The sequence below is a fragment of the Sciurus vulgaris genome, assembly GCF_902686455.1.
Source record: "Sciurus vulgaris genome assembly, chromosome: 10".
Classification (NCBI taxonomy): Eukaryota; Metazoa; Chordata; class Mammalia; order Rodentia; family Sciuridae; genus Sciurus; species Sciurus vulgaris.
Window position 1 is genome coordinate 103,686,099 of NC_136470.1, and position 19,038 is coordinate 103,705,136.

The 19,038-nt window shown below is 36.9% G+C and overlaps 1 protein-coding gene across 14 annotated transcripts in view; it reads left to right on the forward strand.

Moving 5' to 3' along the window:
• Positions 1–19,038, forward strand: part of MECOM (MDS1 and EVI1 complex locus) — a 532,746-nt gene that overhangs the window by 488,544 nt on the left and 25,164 nt on the right. For 9 of the 14 annotated variants that reach the window (XM_079155769.1, XM_079155757.1, XM_079155766.1 and 6 more), the window contains 5 exons: positions 1,361–1,577; positions 7,255–7,402; positions 8,673–8,829; positions 13,218–14,574; positions 16,951–17,038. In XM_079155769.1, the coding sequence (XP_079011895.1) occupies positions 1,361–1,577; positions 7,255–7,402; positions 8,673–8,829; positions 13,218–14,574; positions 16,951–17,038 (1,967 nt within the window). The remainder of the gene's footprint in view (positions 1–1,360; positions 1,578–7,254; positions 7,403–8,672; positions 8,830–13,217; positions 14,575–16,950; positions 17,039–19,038) is intronic. The other 5 variants (XM_079155763.1, XM_079155765.1, XM_079155768.1 and 2 more) reach the window with 3 other exon arrangements.

Below are 19,038 nucleotides of genomic sequence, written 5' to 3' on the forward strand. Positions count from 1 at the left end.
AAAAGCCCCTGCTGACCTGCCACCCTCCCTTCCTTTCCTTCTCCTCCTCACATGCACCCTCTAAACCTGCCAAACTTCACCATGACTCTACCTTTCCAAGAGTGTGCCATGTTCTTTCCTGGCTTCATCATTGGTCTGTTCGATCCCCACTGTCTGAAATAACCCTTCTCATTCCATTTCAGCTGACTGAAACTTACTATAAATCCTTTTCTGAACCACTTTCCCCCAGATTAGATAGATTAGGCATTTTTCTCAGTGCTCCCTTAGGCCTGAAGCATGCATCTGTCATAAAATATATCACAGTTCTTTGTTCACATGTATATCCCCTCGAGTTTCTTATTCATTGATTCCCTGGCAAAGTGTTTGACATTTGGTAGGTGACTTAAATATTTTCTCAAAAACACTTAATCAATGAACAACTAAAGAGCCACATCTTCCTTAAGCTGTAAGTCTACATAACAGGCATTATGTGTTTTTGATCATCATGAACTGTTTTCAAAATGTCTGGGATTGTACTTGTGTGATCTCTGCAGACTGTGGCCTCCTGAGTGGCCTCACAGCTATGGAAATAAAGTAGAAACACTTCCATCTCTACCTATAACCTCATTATCTCTAGTCTCAATGGTTACCATTTATTTACCTTATTCATTTGAAGTGCAAATTCATGATATGGTTGCTATTTAACAAAGCCGTGTCCTTTAGCATTGGCCCCACGTAACATAAATTAGCCTAGAAGGGCACTACAGACATCCTGTACACCATGTTGGTCAGTGATGGGTACTAAAGCACTGCCAAGCTCACTGATAGTAACAGGCATAAAACATGGCTCAGGTAGGGCCTTGTGTCCCCTGTGCCCTCCAGATAACATGACATTGGCCTTGGGAGGAATGTTGGCCCAGGCAGGGATGTGTTCAAATTCTGACCTGACCACTTGACTGAGTGATTACTTAACTTCTCTGAGCCTCAGTACCCTTATCTGAAAATTGGGATAATAATCAGAATAATCATTTCTCATACTCAGTTTTAAGGAATAGCAAGAATCCATGCCGTGGCTTGAGAAAATAGGTGATGCTCAATAACTCATAATTATTACTCTCAGTATCCTCTGAACCTAGAAAGGTTTTATCATAAAGTTTTATCTGATCAGGCATTATACCATAGCCACAGTAATTATTTATGTTATTGTTTCAGATTCTCTCTTGGATTCTTTATATACATAATTTCTAATCCATGCTAAAAAGGTCATGGGGAAAAATGACAAATAATTTCAATTACACCTTGTATAATTCAATTACAGAACTGGTTTGGGATAGCAAATCCTAACCACCCAATCATCGCAACATTTGAATTGTTTTCACAGAAGAACGGCAATATCGCTGTGAGGACTGTGACCAGCTCTTTGAATCCAAAGCTGAACTAGCGGATCACCAAAAGTTCCCATGCAGTACCCCTCACTCAGCATTCTCCATGGTGGAAGAGGACTTTCAACAAAAACTCGAAAGTGAGAATGATCTCCAAGAGATCCACACCATCCAGGAGTGTAAGGAATGTGACCAAGTTTTTCCTGATTTGCAAAGGTTAGATATGGCATACTGCACCTTGAAACTTGTGTTTTTACTTTGTAATAAAATGTTATCCTGAATTTTGAGAATTTATGCAGTTGGGAAACATGGAACTGCAGTGAACTGAACAGAAATGCTAGTATTGGAAGCCATTTTTTTTCTCTTGGAAATTCTTATCTGTAAAGTTAGAATTCGTTATTTTGTTTTCAAATATAAAATAATACGTTATATTGTTATTAATTTTTGGCAGCGCTAGGGATGGAACTCTGGGCCTCTCACATGTTAGGCAAGTACTCCACCAATAAGCTACATTCCCAACCCCTAAATTACTATTTAAGTAGTATTATTGAGAATTGAAGTTAACTTTACAGGGAATGATGACTTAGAGGAAAAAAAATCAAGAGTTCTGGGAAAAAATGCAAACTAGTCATTTGCCAGGAAGCAATAAAGTACCTGCAGAAACATTTAATGATGTTTTAAAAAAGAAGACTGGGTCTAGTACTCACTTAAAAAATAGGTTTTATTTTGCTACAACAGTGCAACTCATGGTTTAATTTGAACTATTATCTAAACTGCACATAGATAAAAGAATGAAAGAAGAATGTTTAGTTTTCTAGTGCATTTCCTAAAAGGAATATAATAATCTAAATGAAGTAATTAGTACTTATTTTTTCAGAAAATTAAATTCGTTATTTTGGTAATCCATTAATTTTTTATAGCCCTTTGAACATTTTAAAATGTCTACTGAAAAAAATCAACACCTCTGGAACCTACCCTTCAGAAACTATGTTGATAATTATGCTACAAAATGCTCCTTTAAAATCAGAAAAGTAAATAACCACCTAATAGGTTTTTTAATTTGTTTGTTCCTTCCCTAATGGATTTTTGCCTTGGGTCCACAAACAATTTTAATAACTGTATTCATTGCTTTGCTTTTAAACTTGGAAATGATCATTGGAAAGAATAATTAGAATTTAAAGTGTGTGTAACACAGTATTTCAGTGGGCATGGTCCTGTATCAACCAACCTTGCTGGAGAACGTGAATAGCTCAGAGTTGGTCTTTGACACAACACCTATTTCAGTTTACCATTTCATTTTCCTTCCTTCTTAGAGGCTCCTTTTCCTCCTTCTCTTTTTTCCCCTCCATTTATTGCTCTGGTTTCTCTTCTCCTGGTTAGGTCTCTTTTAGGAAAGGATTTCATTTAGTAGTAATTCACTTTAAGTTTTAAATGACCATTAAGGCATTAAGTATAACCCCTTCCTGGAGGAGACTGAGTCAAATTCACATATCTGTATCTTGGCAAATTCAGGACTAATTTAATTAATGGAGAGAAAACATTTGGTGGAATCAGAGAGTTTTCCTGACATGCCTTCAATTCATCTATACAACTTAGTTAATCTGCATAGATTAAATCTGTTACATGTGTTTGGTAAAATGTGAATTTCTGATTATAAGACATCACAGCATGTCCCCTGGATAGAACATGTCCAAATTAAAAAAACAAAATGGAACTAGTAAATACCACGAGTAGGGGAAGCATTGATTCTGAAAAATGGCATCTTTGATACCAGTAATTATTCTTTTTAAGTTTTATCATCAAAAATAATGGACAGTATGATAAAGTTAAAATTGACAGACTAAACAGTAACTCTTATTTGTAAATAGTACTCTTACTATGGAAAGTGTATACAACACTTCTTGGGAGGAGAAAGCCTCTTAATCTACCTAACTGTACAATTAAGCCTGAGCCAACCCTGTCTAATGCCAAAACCAACTGCCAGTTCAGTTGATTCAGTCAAACATTCAGGGGCAAAAAATAAGTGACCTCTCAAAACTTTTCTTTAACACACTGGATAAAACATTTTACTATACACCTTAATGTCAGTTCTTCAAGTGGCAGTTTTGGTTATGAATTATGTTCTGTAGCCACATGCAGAACTTCCATTCTCTGAACATTTTCCACTTTATTGAATGCTGTATTGTTGCTTTACATTTTCAACAAATGAAAATTCCTTTCTTGACATGACACTTTCTTATGCTTTGTATCTTCTCTCTAAAATCTTGAGGAAAGAATGCAGAGAGAGAGAGAGAGAGAGAGAGAGAGAGAGAGAGCAAGAAAGAAGCAAAGGTAAACAACTCAGTAGCTGAGCAAAGATCTATAAGTTGGTATTAAATTGGACGAAAAGTGGGGAAGTCCTACTAATGCCTGGCTGGATTGCTTCTATGTTTATGAAACCCATGTTCATTTGCTTTTGTGAGAAGACTTTTTTTTTCTTTAATCACTAATGAGCCAGCAGTTGATAATGCCTTGGAATAATATGGATTTTATGCTAGGTTAAGAGAAGCAAAGAAAGAATATTTCTCTTGCTTTGATATCTCACTCCTACTCTCTGAATGCCATGTACTTATATTCTTTTTGTTTGTTGGTACTAGGAATTGATCCTCGCAGTGTTTTTCCACTGAGCTACATCCTCAGTTTTTTTTTTTTTTTTTTTTTTTTTTGGGTGCTGGGGATTGAACCCAGTGTCTTATACATATGAGGCAAGCACTCTACCAATTGAGCTATATCCCCAGCCCCTCAGTCCTTTTTTAAATAATTATTTTTTAAAAATTTTGAGACAGGGTCTCACTAAATCGTTGAGTCTGGCCTCAAATTTAGGATCCTCCTATCTCGACCTCCTAAGTCACTGGGATTACAAGTGTGCACCATCATGCGCAGCTCATAATATACCCTTAAAACTAAACCATATCCTTGGAGTTAGGAGAAGAAATAAGACTCAACATGTAGGATTATCTTTTGCCACTAGATTTCCAGGCCTATGATTTAACACACTGCATTTTGAAGTATATATCCTAAAAGGGCTTGCCTTCTTGGATTGCTGATGATAGTGAGAATTGTGATCTGTACTTGAGTTTGGAGGGTGTCCCTGACTCGGTTCAGTGTTAACTGCAGTTATGGATATCTGTCTTAGCTCTTTTGTTAGCACTTGCATTTCTGTACCAAACAGAGGATTACATATGGTAGATAAAGATAGGGCTTCTTAGTACTCCCCACACCTGTTCTTTCCTGGTTCTTTGTGTTCATGGAGATATCTGCACTTGTGCTCAAATAGAATAGCATTCCCGACTGGACTGACTCATGGGGCATACAAAGAAGTTCATGTGCCAGTGCCAATACAATTGTAGGGAGGAAACTGATGCTGAGAATCAGCGTGAGAAAGGTACTTCTAATTTACCAAGATAGGAGAGCAGGTGCTTCATTTTCTTACACTCCCACCCACCCACGACCACCCAGGAACATATTCTTGGTGTACAAAAGTCTTAGTTGATACTCAAGAGTATTCATTTCATAGAGAAATAAAATGAGCATGGCATAATGAATTCCACTATTATATGTAGTTGTAATTCACCAATTAAAAAAGAAAAGGAGATCCAAGAAATTTTAAAAAGCATAGAAGACAACAATCCTTGTATATTGAGTAGTGTGTTCTTTTAAAAGTAACATTTTATTATGCAGTGTTACAGATATACACAAAATTGAGAGCATGGTACATTAAAAAAATAATATGTTCAGTTTCAATAATGATCACACAAGGCATCTTGTTGCAACTATACCTGTTTTGGATTGTTTGAAGCAAATCCTGGACATTGTATCATTTTATTCACCAGTAGTTCAGTATGTCTTTAGAAAGTAAGAATTCTTTTAAAGCATTAGTCAATATTACACTTTAAAAAAATAATTTAACATTATCAAATATTCAGTTGGAGTTCAGATTCTCCCAGTTATCTTATAACTTTAAAAAAAATCGAGATCAAATAAGGTCTATATAGAGTAATTGGCTGACAAACTTCTGGTGTCTACTTGTTCCTGTTGTCAGACTTTCTCTTGTGTTGTAATATATTTATGAAATACTATGGAAGAAACTGAGTTTTCTTCTTTTCCTGTAGCATTTCCTCCAGTCTCGATTCCCTGTAGAAAGTGTGTTTCACATCTTTCTCCATTCCCTCTCTTTTCTGTAAACTCATAATCACCTCCCAAGCCTTAGTTGGTATTTAGGTTCAATGTTTTAGCAAGAATACTTCATCCATGATGTTTTTGATTTCCATCAGGAGGCATGTAACATGTTGCCTAGATTCATTAATTCTTTAGGGATTGCAAAATGAATGTATTCTAATTCTATCATTCTTTTATCATTTGTAATAAGGATTAATTTATTTAGAGAAATTGCCCCTCATTCTCTATTTGGTCACCATAAAGTACATTTCATATAGGGAAAGCAAGACACATGCATGAATTTTCCCCTTTTTTACCAGTTTTCAGAATAATGATTGGCTTCATAGCATCCTCCAATGGTGGCAGGTAGTTTCTGTTTGTGTGTTTTGAAGATAATCGTTATTGAAAGACATTATTATTAATGCTTGGCATTGTGTCTACTTTGCTCAGTGAGCATCTTTTCAAGTTGGTCCCTAATTCTTTGGGCATCATGTATAATTTTTCTGCTTTTGGCAATAACAAGATGTTCAAAATGCATCTTGTGTATTTCATTAGACTTGAAATAGGCCATTTCTCCAAGGAGTTCTGATTACTACACTTTGGAGTGGTCACTACCATGTTACGTGTGTATGTATCAGAACAATCTGTTATCTGTAGCTGTTTTTTATTAATCTTTAAAATTTCAAATAAAAATTATAGAAAAGGGAGAGAAAAATTTGAAGAGAACTTTTGTTTAAACAGATAAACTCTCCTTTTGAGAAACTTCTAACCATTTTTTTTTCTTTTAGGGACCCTAAGAATGCATTTGCTTACAATATTATATGCTTTATTTTCTAATATATAAGCTATATCTATCTATCTATCTATCTATCCATCCATCCATACCTGCCTGTCTATATCTACCTTCATGTATATCTACACACACACACACACATCTCTGTCCATTTGTCCATTCATCTATCCATCACAGGGCCATGTTGGAAAGTTGCTTGTTGAATAGTTCACTTGTTGTCTTTCTCACATGGTGACATTGATAGAAATAAACATACCCTTTGTGCCAGACATGGTGGCACATGCCTGTAATCTCAGCAGCTCAGGAGGCTGAAGCAGGAGGATAGCAGGTTTGAAGCTAGCCCCAGCAACTTAGCAAGGCTATAAGTAACCTAGTGAGACTCTGTCTCTAAATAAAAACTAAAGGAGCTGGGGATGTGGCTCAGTAGTTAAGTGCCCTTGAATTCAGTATCTGGCACAAAAAACAACAACCACAACAAAATATTCTTTACATCTAGAGAATGCATATATTAGACAGAATACTTGCCCATAATAACATTTTTTTTTTTTTGTTGGAGTGTTTGTGTTGAATAGAGCAGATATTAGCAATATGTGTTACTGTTAGAATTGTGTAGTGAATCCAGAACTGAACAAATAGGTCATTGTTTACCAGGCTCCTAAATTGGCAGATCATCCCTGCTAGTCATATTATAGGGCAACTTCTCTTTTGGTGGGAGACTCAGTCTAGAAAACATAAAATGTACTTTTGTCTACCACAAGCCTGTTTCTTCTCTTTCCTTTTTTCACCTCAACTTCTTTTTCTTCCCAAATCTTCATCGACAGTAAGATTAGTAATAAAATAACATTATGTTTATGAAAATGTTCTTTGTCACCAAGTTTATTAAATCAATTGTTCTCTTAACAGCTTGGAGAAACACATGTTGTCACATACTGAAGAGAGGGAATACAAGTGTGATCAGTGTCCCAAGGCATTTAACTGGAAGTCCAATTTAATTCGCCACCAGATGTCACATGACAGTGGAAAGCACTATGAATGTGAAAACTGTGCCAAGGTACAGTGAATTTGTAGGCTACTTGGCCTCTCTCTGTCATCCTGCTCTCTCTTAATCCATCACTTGCTACGATATATGAAAACAAGCCTTGAGAGGGGAAACTATAAATATCTAGAGAAAAGTAGGCTGAGTGTTGTATGCTAAAAGGCATTACTAGAGTGTATAAAAACACTTAGTGGGTACCCTTTTATTTTTGTAAGGGAGGAAGTGAGGCTTAATGGTGAGTTCCAGAACTAGGTGTCAGACATCCTTGGTAAATTCCTGGTTCCGCTACTGACTTGCCAGTGTGGGGTTGTTTTATAGCCTTACGGGGGAATGAAAATTTCATCCAATGCACATTACCAATTTTTCTTAATAGCAATTTGTGCGGAAGTCACATAAAGTTTCTGAATGCCTATTCAGAAAGAATGGGAGACTCCTACATTTGCAGATTTTTTCACCCAAGTCCTCATTGTAAATCATGACTTGATTCTAATTAAAAAGAGCAGAGCCTCTGTCTTTGTGGCCAGTGCTGAACAACATACAGGCACGATGAAAGTATTCCACTTGGACCTTAACTCTGGACTACAGGAATAGTAATATGTAACTTTTGATTTCCACATGTTTTAATTAACTAAAAGATGTCGTGGTATCATTTTCTATTTCCAATAACTTCTTAAATCATCTGAAGACCACTTCTCATGACAGTGGAAATTGTAATATCCCAAATTTTCTTTAAAGATGTTTTACTCCCGGTATGTGTTGGCTGACTTTTTAAATTTATTTTTTAGTATAATATCCAAAGGAATAGTTTAAGCTTGCTGCTAACTTAGTGAAACACAGTATTAGAATTTAACCCCCTTGGGAAACTGTCTGAGTAGATTTGGGTGCTTTAGTCAAAGTTCCCCAAATTTTATATATAATATGCCTTTAGTTTGAGAGTGGAAGTAGCATAAGAGTTTTAATAATAGTATGACCAGTATTTTGTTGTTTAATTCCAGTTGCTGTAAATGGGATCAAAAAGTCCTGAATATGGCTTAACAGTACCATTCATTATTTTGTTCTGTAACTGATACCAGAAGGTACTCTATGCTAAGGTCATAGAGCTGAATAATTTACAGTTCCTATCCTAAAGGAAGTTACACTTTGGAAAAATGTGACTTGCTTTTAGTCTTTGGGGAAAACAAATAAAACAAAAATAATTAAGCCAGATTCCTTCTTGAGTCATCCCTGGTCTTCTTTATTGTGTCCTTGAATTAAATTTCTTGATTAATCAGTACTCATTTCCTAGCAGGTTTTCACGGACCCTAGCAACCTTCAGCGGCATATTCGCTCTCAGCACGTTGGTGCCCGGGCCCACGCGTGCCCGGAGTGTGGCAAAACGTTTGCCACTTCATCAGGCCTCAAACAGCACAAGCACATCCACAGCAGTGTGAAGCCCTTTATCTGTAAGTTTTTAACATCCAGCCCTCCTTCCTGCATCTGTCTCTCCTCCAAAAGGCACTGCGATCTGCAGAATGGCCACACATGGCCATTAGGGGAATCACCGTAATAGCTCTTTATGGTCCAATCCAGTAGGGCTATTTTCTATTACAAGAAAATCTTTTATAACCAGATCCATGGTATTTTGTCTATGATCCCTGGGGTGTTTTCTTTTAGATGAAATCAATAACAGGTAGAGAAAAGAGAAGTCGTTAAATAATGAAAGGGAAGCCTCCCCAGGTTGTAGGATTTAATGGAGACAACCAGATTTGCCTCACACTGTAAATGTTCATGGCTTTGTAAAACAGCAAATAGCAGATATCACTGAACAAGATGAAGTGATTAAAAACCTGTTCTGGATCAGAAAGAGCTGGAAGAATCCCACCTGGCAAGTAGGCTTACGACTCTGTCTGTATGTGTCTGTGTGGATGTGTGGGAGAGAGAGAGGAATAAAACGCCCTTTAATCTGCCTGTTGTTGCTGCTCTCAGGCCAGGGACCAGGTAGTACTGTTACTTGAAAAGCAGAATATTTTCACTTTGATGCTGAACATGCTGCTTCTCTTACCCACTGCATTAAAGCAAATTTATAGGCAGTGTGCTTTCAGGGGACACCCAGTCTGGCCACCTACTTAGAATATCCCTGGACAGGGCACTTGAGTAACACATTTCAAGTAAAGCTAAATTCAGCTCTCATTTGCTGCTTCTTTGGTCCACCCACTCCTCTGCATTGTACTGAAATATTTTATAAGGAAAATCAGTTGTTCGTCCATCTGGGCAACAACTCTGGGCTTCTTTTGTTCCCTTGCTTGGCTGGGCATATAAATCCAGTGACTCACTGATTTGTGCTGCAAACTGCAAAACTGACTTTGGATCCAGATACACATAGAATTGGTGGAAGCAGATTCAACCCTGGCCAAACCTCTGACTTGGGAACCCCTTGAAAAACAGTTTTTCTGACACATACCTGATGGTTTGTGGTAGGAATAGGTAAATGAGACAATTCTATAGGATCTAGTGGAAAAAAACTAGTTTTCAGTGCCAACATGGAGGCGCCAGAGGCAAGCTCTCCCATTCTTTGTCTTGACACAGCTTTCTTTTGTTCTTCCAAGCACCAAGAGAGCTTTTTGGTTCTTTCCAGGTTACACCAGAGTCCTGTTTTGCTCAGATGTTCTGTTCTCTGGGTGGAGTGAAGTGGACTCATAGATAAACAAAAGGGTGCTCTAGTGTCCCTTGGGAAAGCCCTGTTGAAAATCATGGGAAACCAAGGGTACAATAGAAATTTTAGACTTCTTGTCTCAAAAAGGCGTTCGTGACTCTAGCCCTTTCAGGGCTATAAGGCCTTGAAAACATACTAGGAAGTGCTACAGACATACAGTACTATAGATTTGCTTTATTTCTGAATTCTCAAATAAATGTTTTATAACTTTTATTATGTACAATATTAGATAATTCATTTATTTCTGACGTAAATTTTTCTATGTTTCTGTGAAAAAGAGAGAAAGAGACCACAAATAATTCTCATCACCCATTTAATGCTTTCTCTATAATTTGAAATAAAAGCCAGAAAATATGGACTTCTATCATCTGAGACTCTGGAATCTGCAATTTTAATAGTGCTGAAGTCAAGGGTTTCACTTTAAAGCACCATAGGTTGCCCCTTTCCAATCAGATCACATGAAGTATTTCCCATGAATGCATTTTCAGTAATTATTGGTAAATTTAAACAGCAGATGGCATTCTTCAAATATAAAATCTGACAGAGAACCATGGAGTAATTATGAATAATAGCCGTGTAATTTCAGAACAAAAGGGTTTAAGGATCAGGAGTTGGTGTGGAGACTGGAGTGGAGGAGGTTCACCTAGGGCTGATATCTGTTTCTCACCAGAAGGCCACACACCAAGATTCACCCCCACTGGTGTGTTTATGGCAACTGTCTCTTATTACAGTGTGCCGCTGAGCCTCGGCCCAGACTCACCAGTGCTAAGGTAATTACTCACTGCCTTTACAGGAACCTTCAGCCTTTCCAAATAGAAACCACATGCTCTAATAGGCTGGATATATTCAAAATGCCTCTTAATTTGTTTAATAAGTAGAAAAATGCAATGTTAACTGCTGGCTAATTCCTTATTACTGAGAAAATTACAGTAGAGTATAGACTTCAACATCAATTGAACCAGTTTACCTGGAGGCCTGGTGCCTTGTGACATCCCAGGCCAAGGCTTCAAAAGCTGGAAACAAAGTTGAAGGAAACAGCCCAGAGTCTATGTTCTTGAGACTAGAAATGAGTGCTACTCATTGTGTAACAAGGGGTACATCCAGGCAAGTCAGGTGCACCCTCTGTTACCCCAGTACAGAGGCTCTTGATTTTCTGAAAACCATCCAGCTGAAAGAAGAGTAGAGCGCAACATGTTTTTTCCCCCACAGTTGCTGGCCTTGCAAAAACTTACACCTTGGTTGAATACCCATCAGGATGTTTTCTCAATGCCTTTTAATGCCCAGAGGAGAGACTGCTTTCTTGATGAGTGTGTTTTTAGAATTCTAACAATATTTTATTGATAATTTCTTGTTTTAACTCATAGCTGAATTAGTGTATCTAGTGAAGTCTGATGTTTCCATCATATGATTTTAATTAGCGTATCAAATAATCTGAATAGTATGCATATTTTCGGTGCATTGTTAACTTTTAAAACAGACTCTGATCAATATATTCTGGTAGAATGGTTTGAAAAGAAGCCACCCAAGTCTTCTTTTGCTATTAAAATGCATGTTACAGCCTCTACTATGTTATGAATCATCCCATAATTGAAGGTGCCTTTAGTATTACCAAGCACATTGACATACATCGTTGCAATACATGTGAGCCTTAAGCAGTGAAAGAAATAGATCTGCAATCATTTGGCACTTCCTGTTTGTATATGTGTGGAATAATCCAAGTTCTGGATGGGTTTTGCTTGACTGAGGTCTATAAAATCTCATTTTGCATGAGTTTTTTAAAAAAAATGATGATTGATTTGACTTGGAAATGCAACCATTCTGCCATTCTGCTCTGCAAGCAGCCATCACGGGAAAGCAATAACTGAACATTTTATCTTAAATGTGGGTTTTCTTAAAATAAATTTGTTTCAACAATTACCAAGAAGGCATATCATATTGCCACAGGTATTAGATGTGTATGGAAGCCCTAAAGTAAGTTCACATATAAAGTAACTCATCCCTGGGAAAGTGAAATAAAAAATGCTTAGGCCGTCCATAGAATCCAGCTATGAAATGAATAGGAAGGATTCTCACCTCGAAGGGTTACAGAATCTGATCTTAAGATATATTTAGGTATGTTGGTGCATATGTGAGGAGGAAGACATTCCACTTAAATGACAAATTCTTGATGAAGGGGAATATTTCACAGCCACACCCACTCCTTTCTGGATCATAGAGTTCACAGCACTCTCCCTTGCTTACCATAGTTGGCTATAACACACAGAAGTCGCGCCCTGAGATAACCGAGGAAGATATGACAACAAGTGGACATGTTTCCCAAGGACAGAGATTTCAAAAATGCAGGAAGGTTAGCACAACCACTGGTGTGAGGGGAAGTCAGAGGACGTGATCCTAGTTCATGGGAACCAGCAATGCAGGATGGGCTACATTCAATGTAGTTTCCTTTGCAGGCTTAAAATAGAGCCATTGTAAATTATGTCAGTCTTTCTCGAATCATGAAAATGATTGTTAAAAAAGTCTCAGAATACACAATGTGCATTGTTATGTGGCTTTGATGTGTGAATGATGAGAGCATATGATATAATACCAATTAAATAATGGTCAAGCAGGCCCAGGCTTTACCCCCAAGGGGAAAGGTAATAAAGGTGAAATTTCTGGTCAAGGGAAAGGCTATTTTGTTTTGTTTTCATGTCTCCAATATAGGATTCTTTAAATGATTTAAAAATTGGAAAGTGTTCCTATTATGTTTCATACTTGATGCATCTTAAGCATTTGATTTTTAAGATTCTACTAGTATAGTAATGGGATGGGGGAGAAATGCATGCTGGAGTTTGACTTTTCCATAAATATTTAAGTGTACAAAGATGCTAAATATTGTGTGCAAGGGGATGACGAAATATTTATATGTGTATGAAATATTTGTGCTGCCTTAAGACATTTGTCAGGTTGGATGCCTTGCTTTGGAATCTAGTGAAATGGGGGTTTTCTGTGTTTGGAGCACCTATATTGGTCAGTGCCTCCGACTTCTTTCCATGGCTTCCTAGTTGAAATTATTTGGGGTAAACCAATTGTGATACTTGCTAAATTCAGAAGCAATTGCCATAAAGCCTGAGATTCTTTTTTGTTGTTTGCACACAGGTGAGGTCTGCCATAAATCCTATACTCAGTTTTCAAACCTTTGTCGTCATAAGCGCATGCATGCTGATTGCAGAACCCAAATCAAGTGCAAAGACTGTGGACAAATGTTCAGCACTACGTCTTCCTTAAATAAACACAGGAGGTTTTGTGAGGGCAAGAACCATTTTGCGGCAGGTGGATTTTTTGGCCAAGGCATTTCACTTCCTGGAACCCCAGCTATGGATAAAACGTCCATGGTTAATATGAGTCATGCCAACCCGGGCCTTGCTGACTATTTTGGCGCCAATAGGCATCCTGCTGGTCTTACCTTTCCAACAGCTCCTGGATTTTCTTTTAGCTTCCCTGGTCTGTTTCCTTCCGGCTTGTACCACAGGCCTCCTTTGATACCTGCTAGTTCTCCTGTTAAAGGACTATCAAGTACTGAACAGACAAACAAAAGTCAAAGTCCCCTCATGACACATCCTCAGATACTGCCAGCTACACAGGATATTTTGAAGGCACTATCTAAACACCCACCTGTAGGGGACAATAAGCCAGTGGAGCTCCAGCCCGAGAGGTCCTCTGAAGAGAGGCCCCTTGAGAAAATCAGTGACCAGTCAGAGAGTAGTGACCTTGATGATGTCAGTACACCAAGTGGCAGTGACCTGGAAACAACCTCGGGCTCTGATCTGGAAAGTGACATTGAAAGTGATAAAGAGAAATTTAAAGAAAATGGTAAAATGTTCAAAGACAAAGTAAGCCCTCTTCAGAATCTGGCTTCAATAAATAATAAGAAAGAATACAGCAATCATTCCATTTTCTCACCATCTTTAGAGGAGCAGACTGCGGTGTCAGGAGCTGTGAATGATTCTATAAAGGCTATTGCTTCTATTGCTGAAAAATACTTTGGTTCAACAGGACTGGTGGGGCTGCAAGACAAAAAAGTTGGAGCTTTACCTTACCCTTCCATGTTTCCCCTCCCATTTTTTCCAGCATTCTCTCAATCAATGTACCCATTTCCTGATAGAGACTTGAGATCGTTACCTTTGAAAATGGAACCCCAGTCACCAAGTGAAGTAAAGAAACTGCAGAAAGGAAGCTCTGAGTCCCCCTTTGATCTCACCACTAAGCGAAAGGATGAGAAGCCCTTGACTCCAGTCCCCTCCAAACCTCCAGCAACTTCTGCCACAAGCCAAGACCAACCCCTGGATTTAAGCATGGGCAGTAGGAGTAGAGCCAGTGGGACAAAGCTGTCTGAGCCTCGAAAAAACCACGTGTTTGGGGAGAAGAAAGGAAGTAATGTGGAAGCAAGACCAGCTTCAGATGGTTCCTTGCAGCACGCCAGACCCACACCCTTCTTTATGGACCCTATTTACAGGTAAGGGTGGGTAGGAGGTGATAAAATATGAAAGGAAGATTTTGTATCATAAAGTCACATCTTTTAAAAACCAATTCTTCTTATTATAAAACAGAGTGAAATGGTTTGATCTAGTGAATTCCATTTTTTATTGAGAAAGTTGACTCATTAGATTTGGACTTATTTTTTAATGTCTCTGAACTTGGGAATTTGGAATAGGCCCATAGGACTTTTTTCCCTTGATAATAAATTTATTTTTAAACACATTTTTTTGGAGTGGAAAATATGGGAAAGTCATATTTAAAGCAAATTGTCAAGTGGCGGAAGAATGAGGCTCCTGAAGGATTAATGCAAATATGTGTGGGTACTTAAATGGATCAGGTTATTTAGAAGAAGATGGGACCTATTTACAGCAAACCTACCCTTTGCTAACTTACCAACACATCCTTAAAAAGGCTGGTCACATTCTGCTTCTAAATAAACCTCTTAGAACCCCAAGTAAAGGAAACATTAATCACAAGAAAATTTTGTATATAAGTGTGAATGGTTTGCCTAAAAATTATGTCTGTATAATGCCTTCATTATCCGTTTTCCTTTGATGCATCCAAAAATTCTCTGGGTGAAACATGTTTAATAAAAGTCTCCTTAGGTAGTATGCTGTAACAGTCACTTGACACTTCGATGTGATTTAGTTTTTAAATACTAGTTTTCTTTACATGGTATGAATGATAGTAATATATTCATTATAGCTTTTAAACATCACAAGCATTTCCAGTTTACTTTCTCATTCAAATTTTGAACATTATTAAGACTTCATGGATGATTTGTATTGAACTTATTTAAGATGGGTGTATTTTTATATTTGCCTGATATTTTTTATGCAGAGATTTGGGGCTATTGTTTCATTCGACCATACTTATGAACTTCCTGTGACATAGTAGGCACTAGAACTGCAACTTTTTTTTCATTTAAAGTCTTCTTCTACCTATATTATCTAAAATGCATTTTCAAAAAAGCATTGCCAGTGTGTAAAGGGTCACCCCCATCTCAATAGGACAAGAGGAATGAAAAAGGACAACACAAAAAATCTCAGTGCTACAACTACCTTATTTAAGTATTTTTTTCAAAGATTATTAATTCAGTGACAGCCCCATCACTAGAAAAGATAAAAACAAAAGAGGAAAAACAAATCTTCCATATTTTGTTTGTAGATTGTATGTTACACATTTTCAGTAAGGTCATATTTCCAATTAAGTTGGACACCTCAATACTTTCTTAAGGTAATTTCTCATACCCTCCCACTAGCAATGAGTGTGTAATTACTCCACATATTCACTGGACTTAACCTCCACTGCCTCCTAACCTTCCTCTTCCGCTAGTCGCCATTTTCTCTCTGGTGTTTCCGATGCCATTTTACCAAACTCAAGAAAGACCTAACCCCCAATTTTAGTGTTAGGCCTGGGTTGAATCTCAGCCTTCCAATGTCCTAGACTTTTTCCTTTCACCTTAAATGGGTATGATATTGCCTACTGCAATAGGTGAAAAAGTATATTGCAAAACAGTATATATAAAATTTCCAGAACTGGTAGCTGTTTTATTTGTATCAATACTATTTTGAAAGTGTACTTACTCAACACTATTTAAAAGAAAAGTGCCAATAGTTGGTAAAAGAAATTAAAACTCAGCTCATGATAATATTTTCCATGTATGCGTAACTGAAAATAGAATGAAAAACCTTTCTAAAGCAGAAGGGACATATAGTTAAGTTTTATATATATCTTCAAATGGTTAATCATTCTTTTCTCACAACCTGACCTCCACCTGCCCTCTTTATTAGCAATGGCATCTAGAGAGTGTGTCTGTCTGTCTGTCTATCATCTAATTTGATCATGTATCAGGTATCCTCTGAGTATACCTGAAAGAGTGGCTAGGAGGGTAGAGTATCCTTGGAAATGCACTTGATATTTTTGGTAGATTTGGAAGAAACATAGTAAATATTTGGACGAACACATTCTTGATAGAAGATGTCTTTAATTTTCAATATTAGCCTTGATTTCCTGACCTCAGAATCGCCAAGCACTCTTCTCTTGATTTGAAATGGAAAAGTACTAAATTTGTGACGAATGCCTCTAATTTAGTGACTATTCATTTTTCATACTTCCTTATAATTATTACTAGGCATTGAGTAGGATTTTTCCATTATAAATAGGACTTTCTCTATTTCAGCTCCTAGAAGTGCCTTAAGTATTCTTCAAGAAGTGAACGGATGTCTTTGTGTTTTTATTAGTGCATGTCCCAGGAACCTACAATTTGCTTTGCTTTTTTAAATGTCAGTGATTGTGTAGTGATTGATATGTGAGACTGATTCACCTCCAAAATCTAATTTTAACCTTTCAGAGTAGAGAAAAGAAAGCTAACCGACCCACTTGAAGCTTTAAAAGAGAAATACTTGAGACCTTCGCCTGGATTCTTGTTTCACCCACAAGTAAGTATTTTGAATTTGAGATTTCAAGCTTGTAAACTAACTTGTTGATCCTGAAAAGCAGGTGCAATGAAATGAAAGAAATCTTGAGAACACTAGGATTTCCTATGACGCTGCTGTGGAAGAACACAGGAAATTCTAGTGGAATTAAAACCCAAGCTCCTTAAAGAAAAAGTAATTAATAAATGTATAAAAATAACATAGTTTTGGTGTTAAATTTTTGTCTGTTGTTACCTGCTTATTAAGCCAAAGTGTATTTTGGATTAAGCAGAAGTCAGTTAAGGAAGTAAACATTGAAGTCTTCTTTTGTGTTTAAGGTAATAAGATAACAAGATATGGATCATACTGTGACTCGTCTCAAACTCATGAAGGTCATTCTTGTTCTTTTAGTGCTTAGATAAAAACAGGAAATGAGTCTACCTGACGAGTTGTTACCATAGAGGGTGAAGGAATTTATCTAGAGACCACTGGGCATTCCAGCAAGGTTCTGTAATTGCACAAGAATTCACCACAATACTCAGAGCTATTTGCTGAATAGGGTTGTGCCCATTTATCAAAATATATACAGTTTCTCATTGCAAGGAAAACATAAAATGGTATTATCGGATTGTTTCATCTCTGTGTCCCTACTCATTTGGTTATTTTTTAAAAACTGGTTTACTTATCAATCCACATCTGGAGAATTGTATTAAAAGACCAAATATGTAAACATCTTGACTCTAATTCCCTGAGTTATGTTTCATTTTATTTTGTTTTTGTTTCAAGGATACAAGCTCTGATCGTTATAGATAGCAAAATTTTTATGAAAATGTCTGAAAGCAGAATTAATTAATTGGTTCTGTTGCAATATGTTCAAACCAAAAATAACGATCATCTAGTAAAATGGGTGAAAATTTATATAAAGAGTCTTATAGAAAATTATGAGGTAATTAAATTAATTCACCTGGGGATGTGATTCTTTTCTCTCCCCTTTCTCTTCTTCACTTTTTCATGTATCTTTTCAAAATCCTGAGCAAGAGTATTACAGTTGAAATACAATCTCCTAGGATGGTTGGCGAAATCTATTATTGCTCAAAAATTCTCACTCTAATTCAGCTGAGAAAATATATAATTTAGTATAAAAAATTTTAGAAATATTCCAGTTGATATTAACTTTATAAAGAAAGACTGAGACTAAGGTAACATCATTTACATAATTATGGAAAACAGTGAATGTTTATCAGTAAATATTTTATACTTATGCTGATATAAATAGCACTTGAAAGGTTTTGTGGGTTGGTAAACCTCAATATAATATGCATTTTGTGTCAGATATTGTACAAAAAGTGCATCTGTCTCCATAACTTCCTAAGTACAAATAAATGTTTTTAGGAGCATGTAATATCAATAGACATTTAATTATAATAAACGGTCTGATTATCACAATCTGATAATCTTGAAAATTTAGTAATTAACCACTGCAAAATTGAGTGCTATGGTCCATGGTATAATGGAGAAAAATAGGTCTGGGATTCAGTGTCTTTGAACAACTCAATCTATCTGGTTCTTAGTTTTTTTATCTGTAAAAATGAAAGAGTTGACTTAAGATCCCCATCTACTCTGAAATTCAGAGATCTCTGGCTAATCAAGGTAAATTTATTGGTTCATAATATGGGCAGTTTTGTCTCCCTATAACTCCATAGCTGCAAGCCACTATTATAAATTTAGCATGTACATATTTTTTTAATAAAATAATAAGAGAAGATAACTTAGCTTTTAATATTCCCAAAGTTTATGAAGGATGACAAAAGATGAGCCATGCACCCAGTGTGTGGAACACAGCTGATCCTTTCTTCAGATCTTCACAGACAGCGACAGTGCATTTCTTTCCCCCACAGAATTATCAGGCTTGGTATAAGTGACTGCCTGTTGTGGCATGCTTCTGTAAGAACAGGACCCAAGAGGGACACTCAAAATATGCAGCACCCAGTGTCATGAATACCACCCTCCAGTCAGCAAGGCTT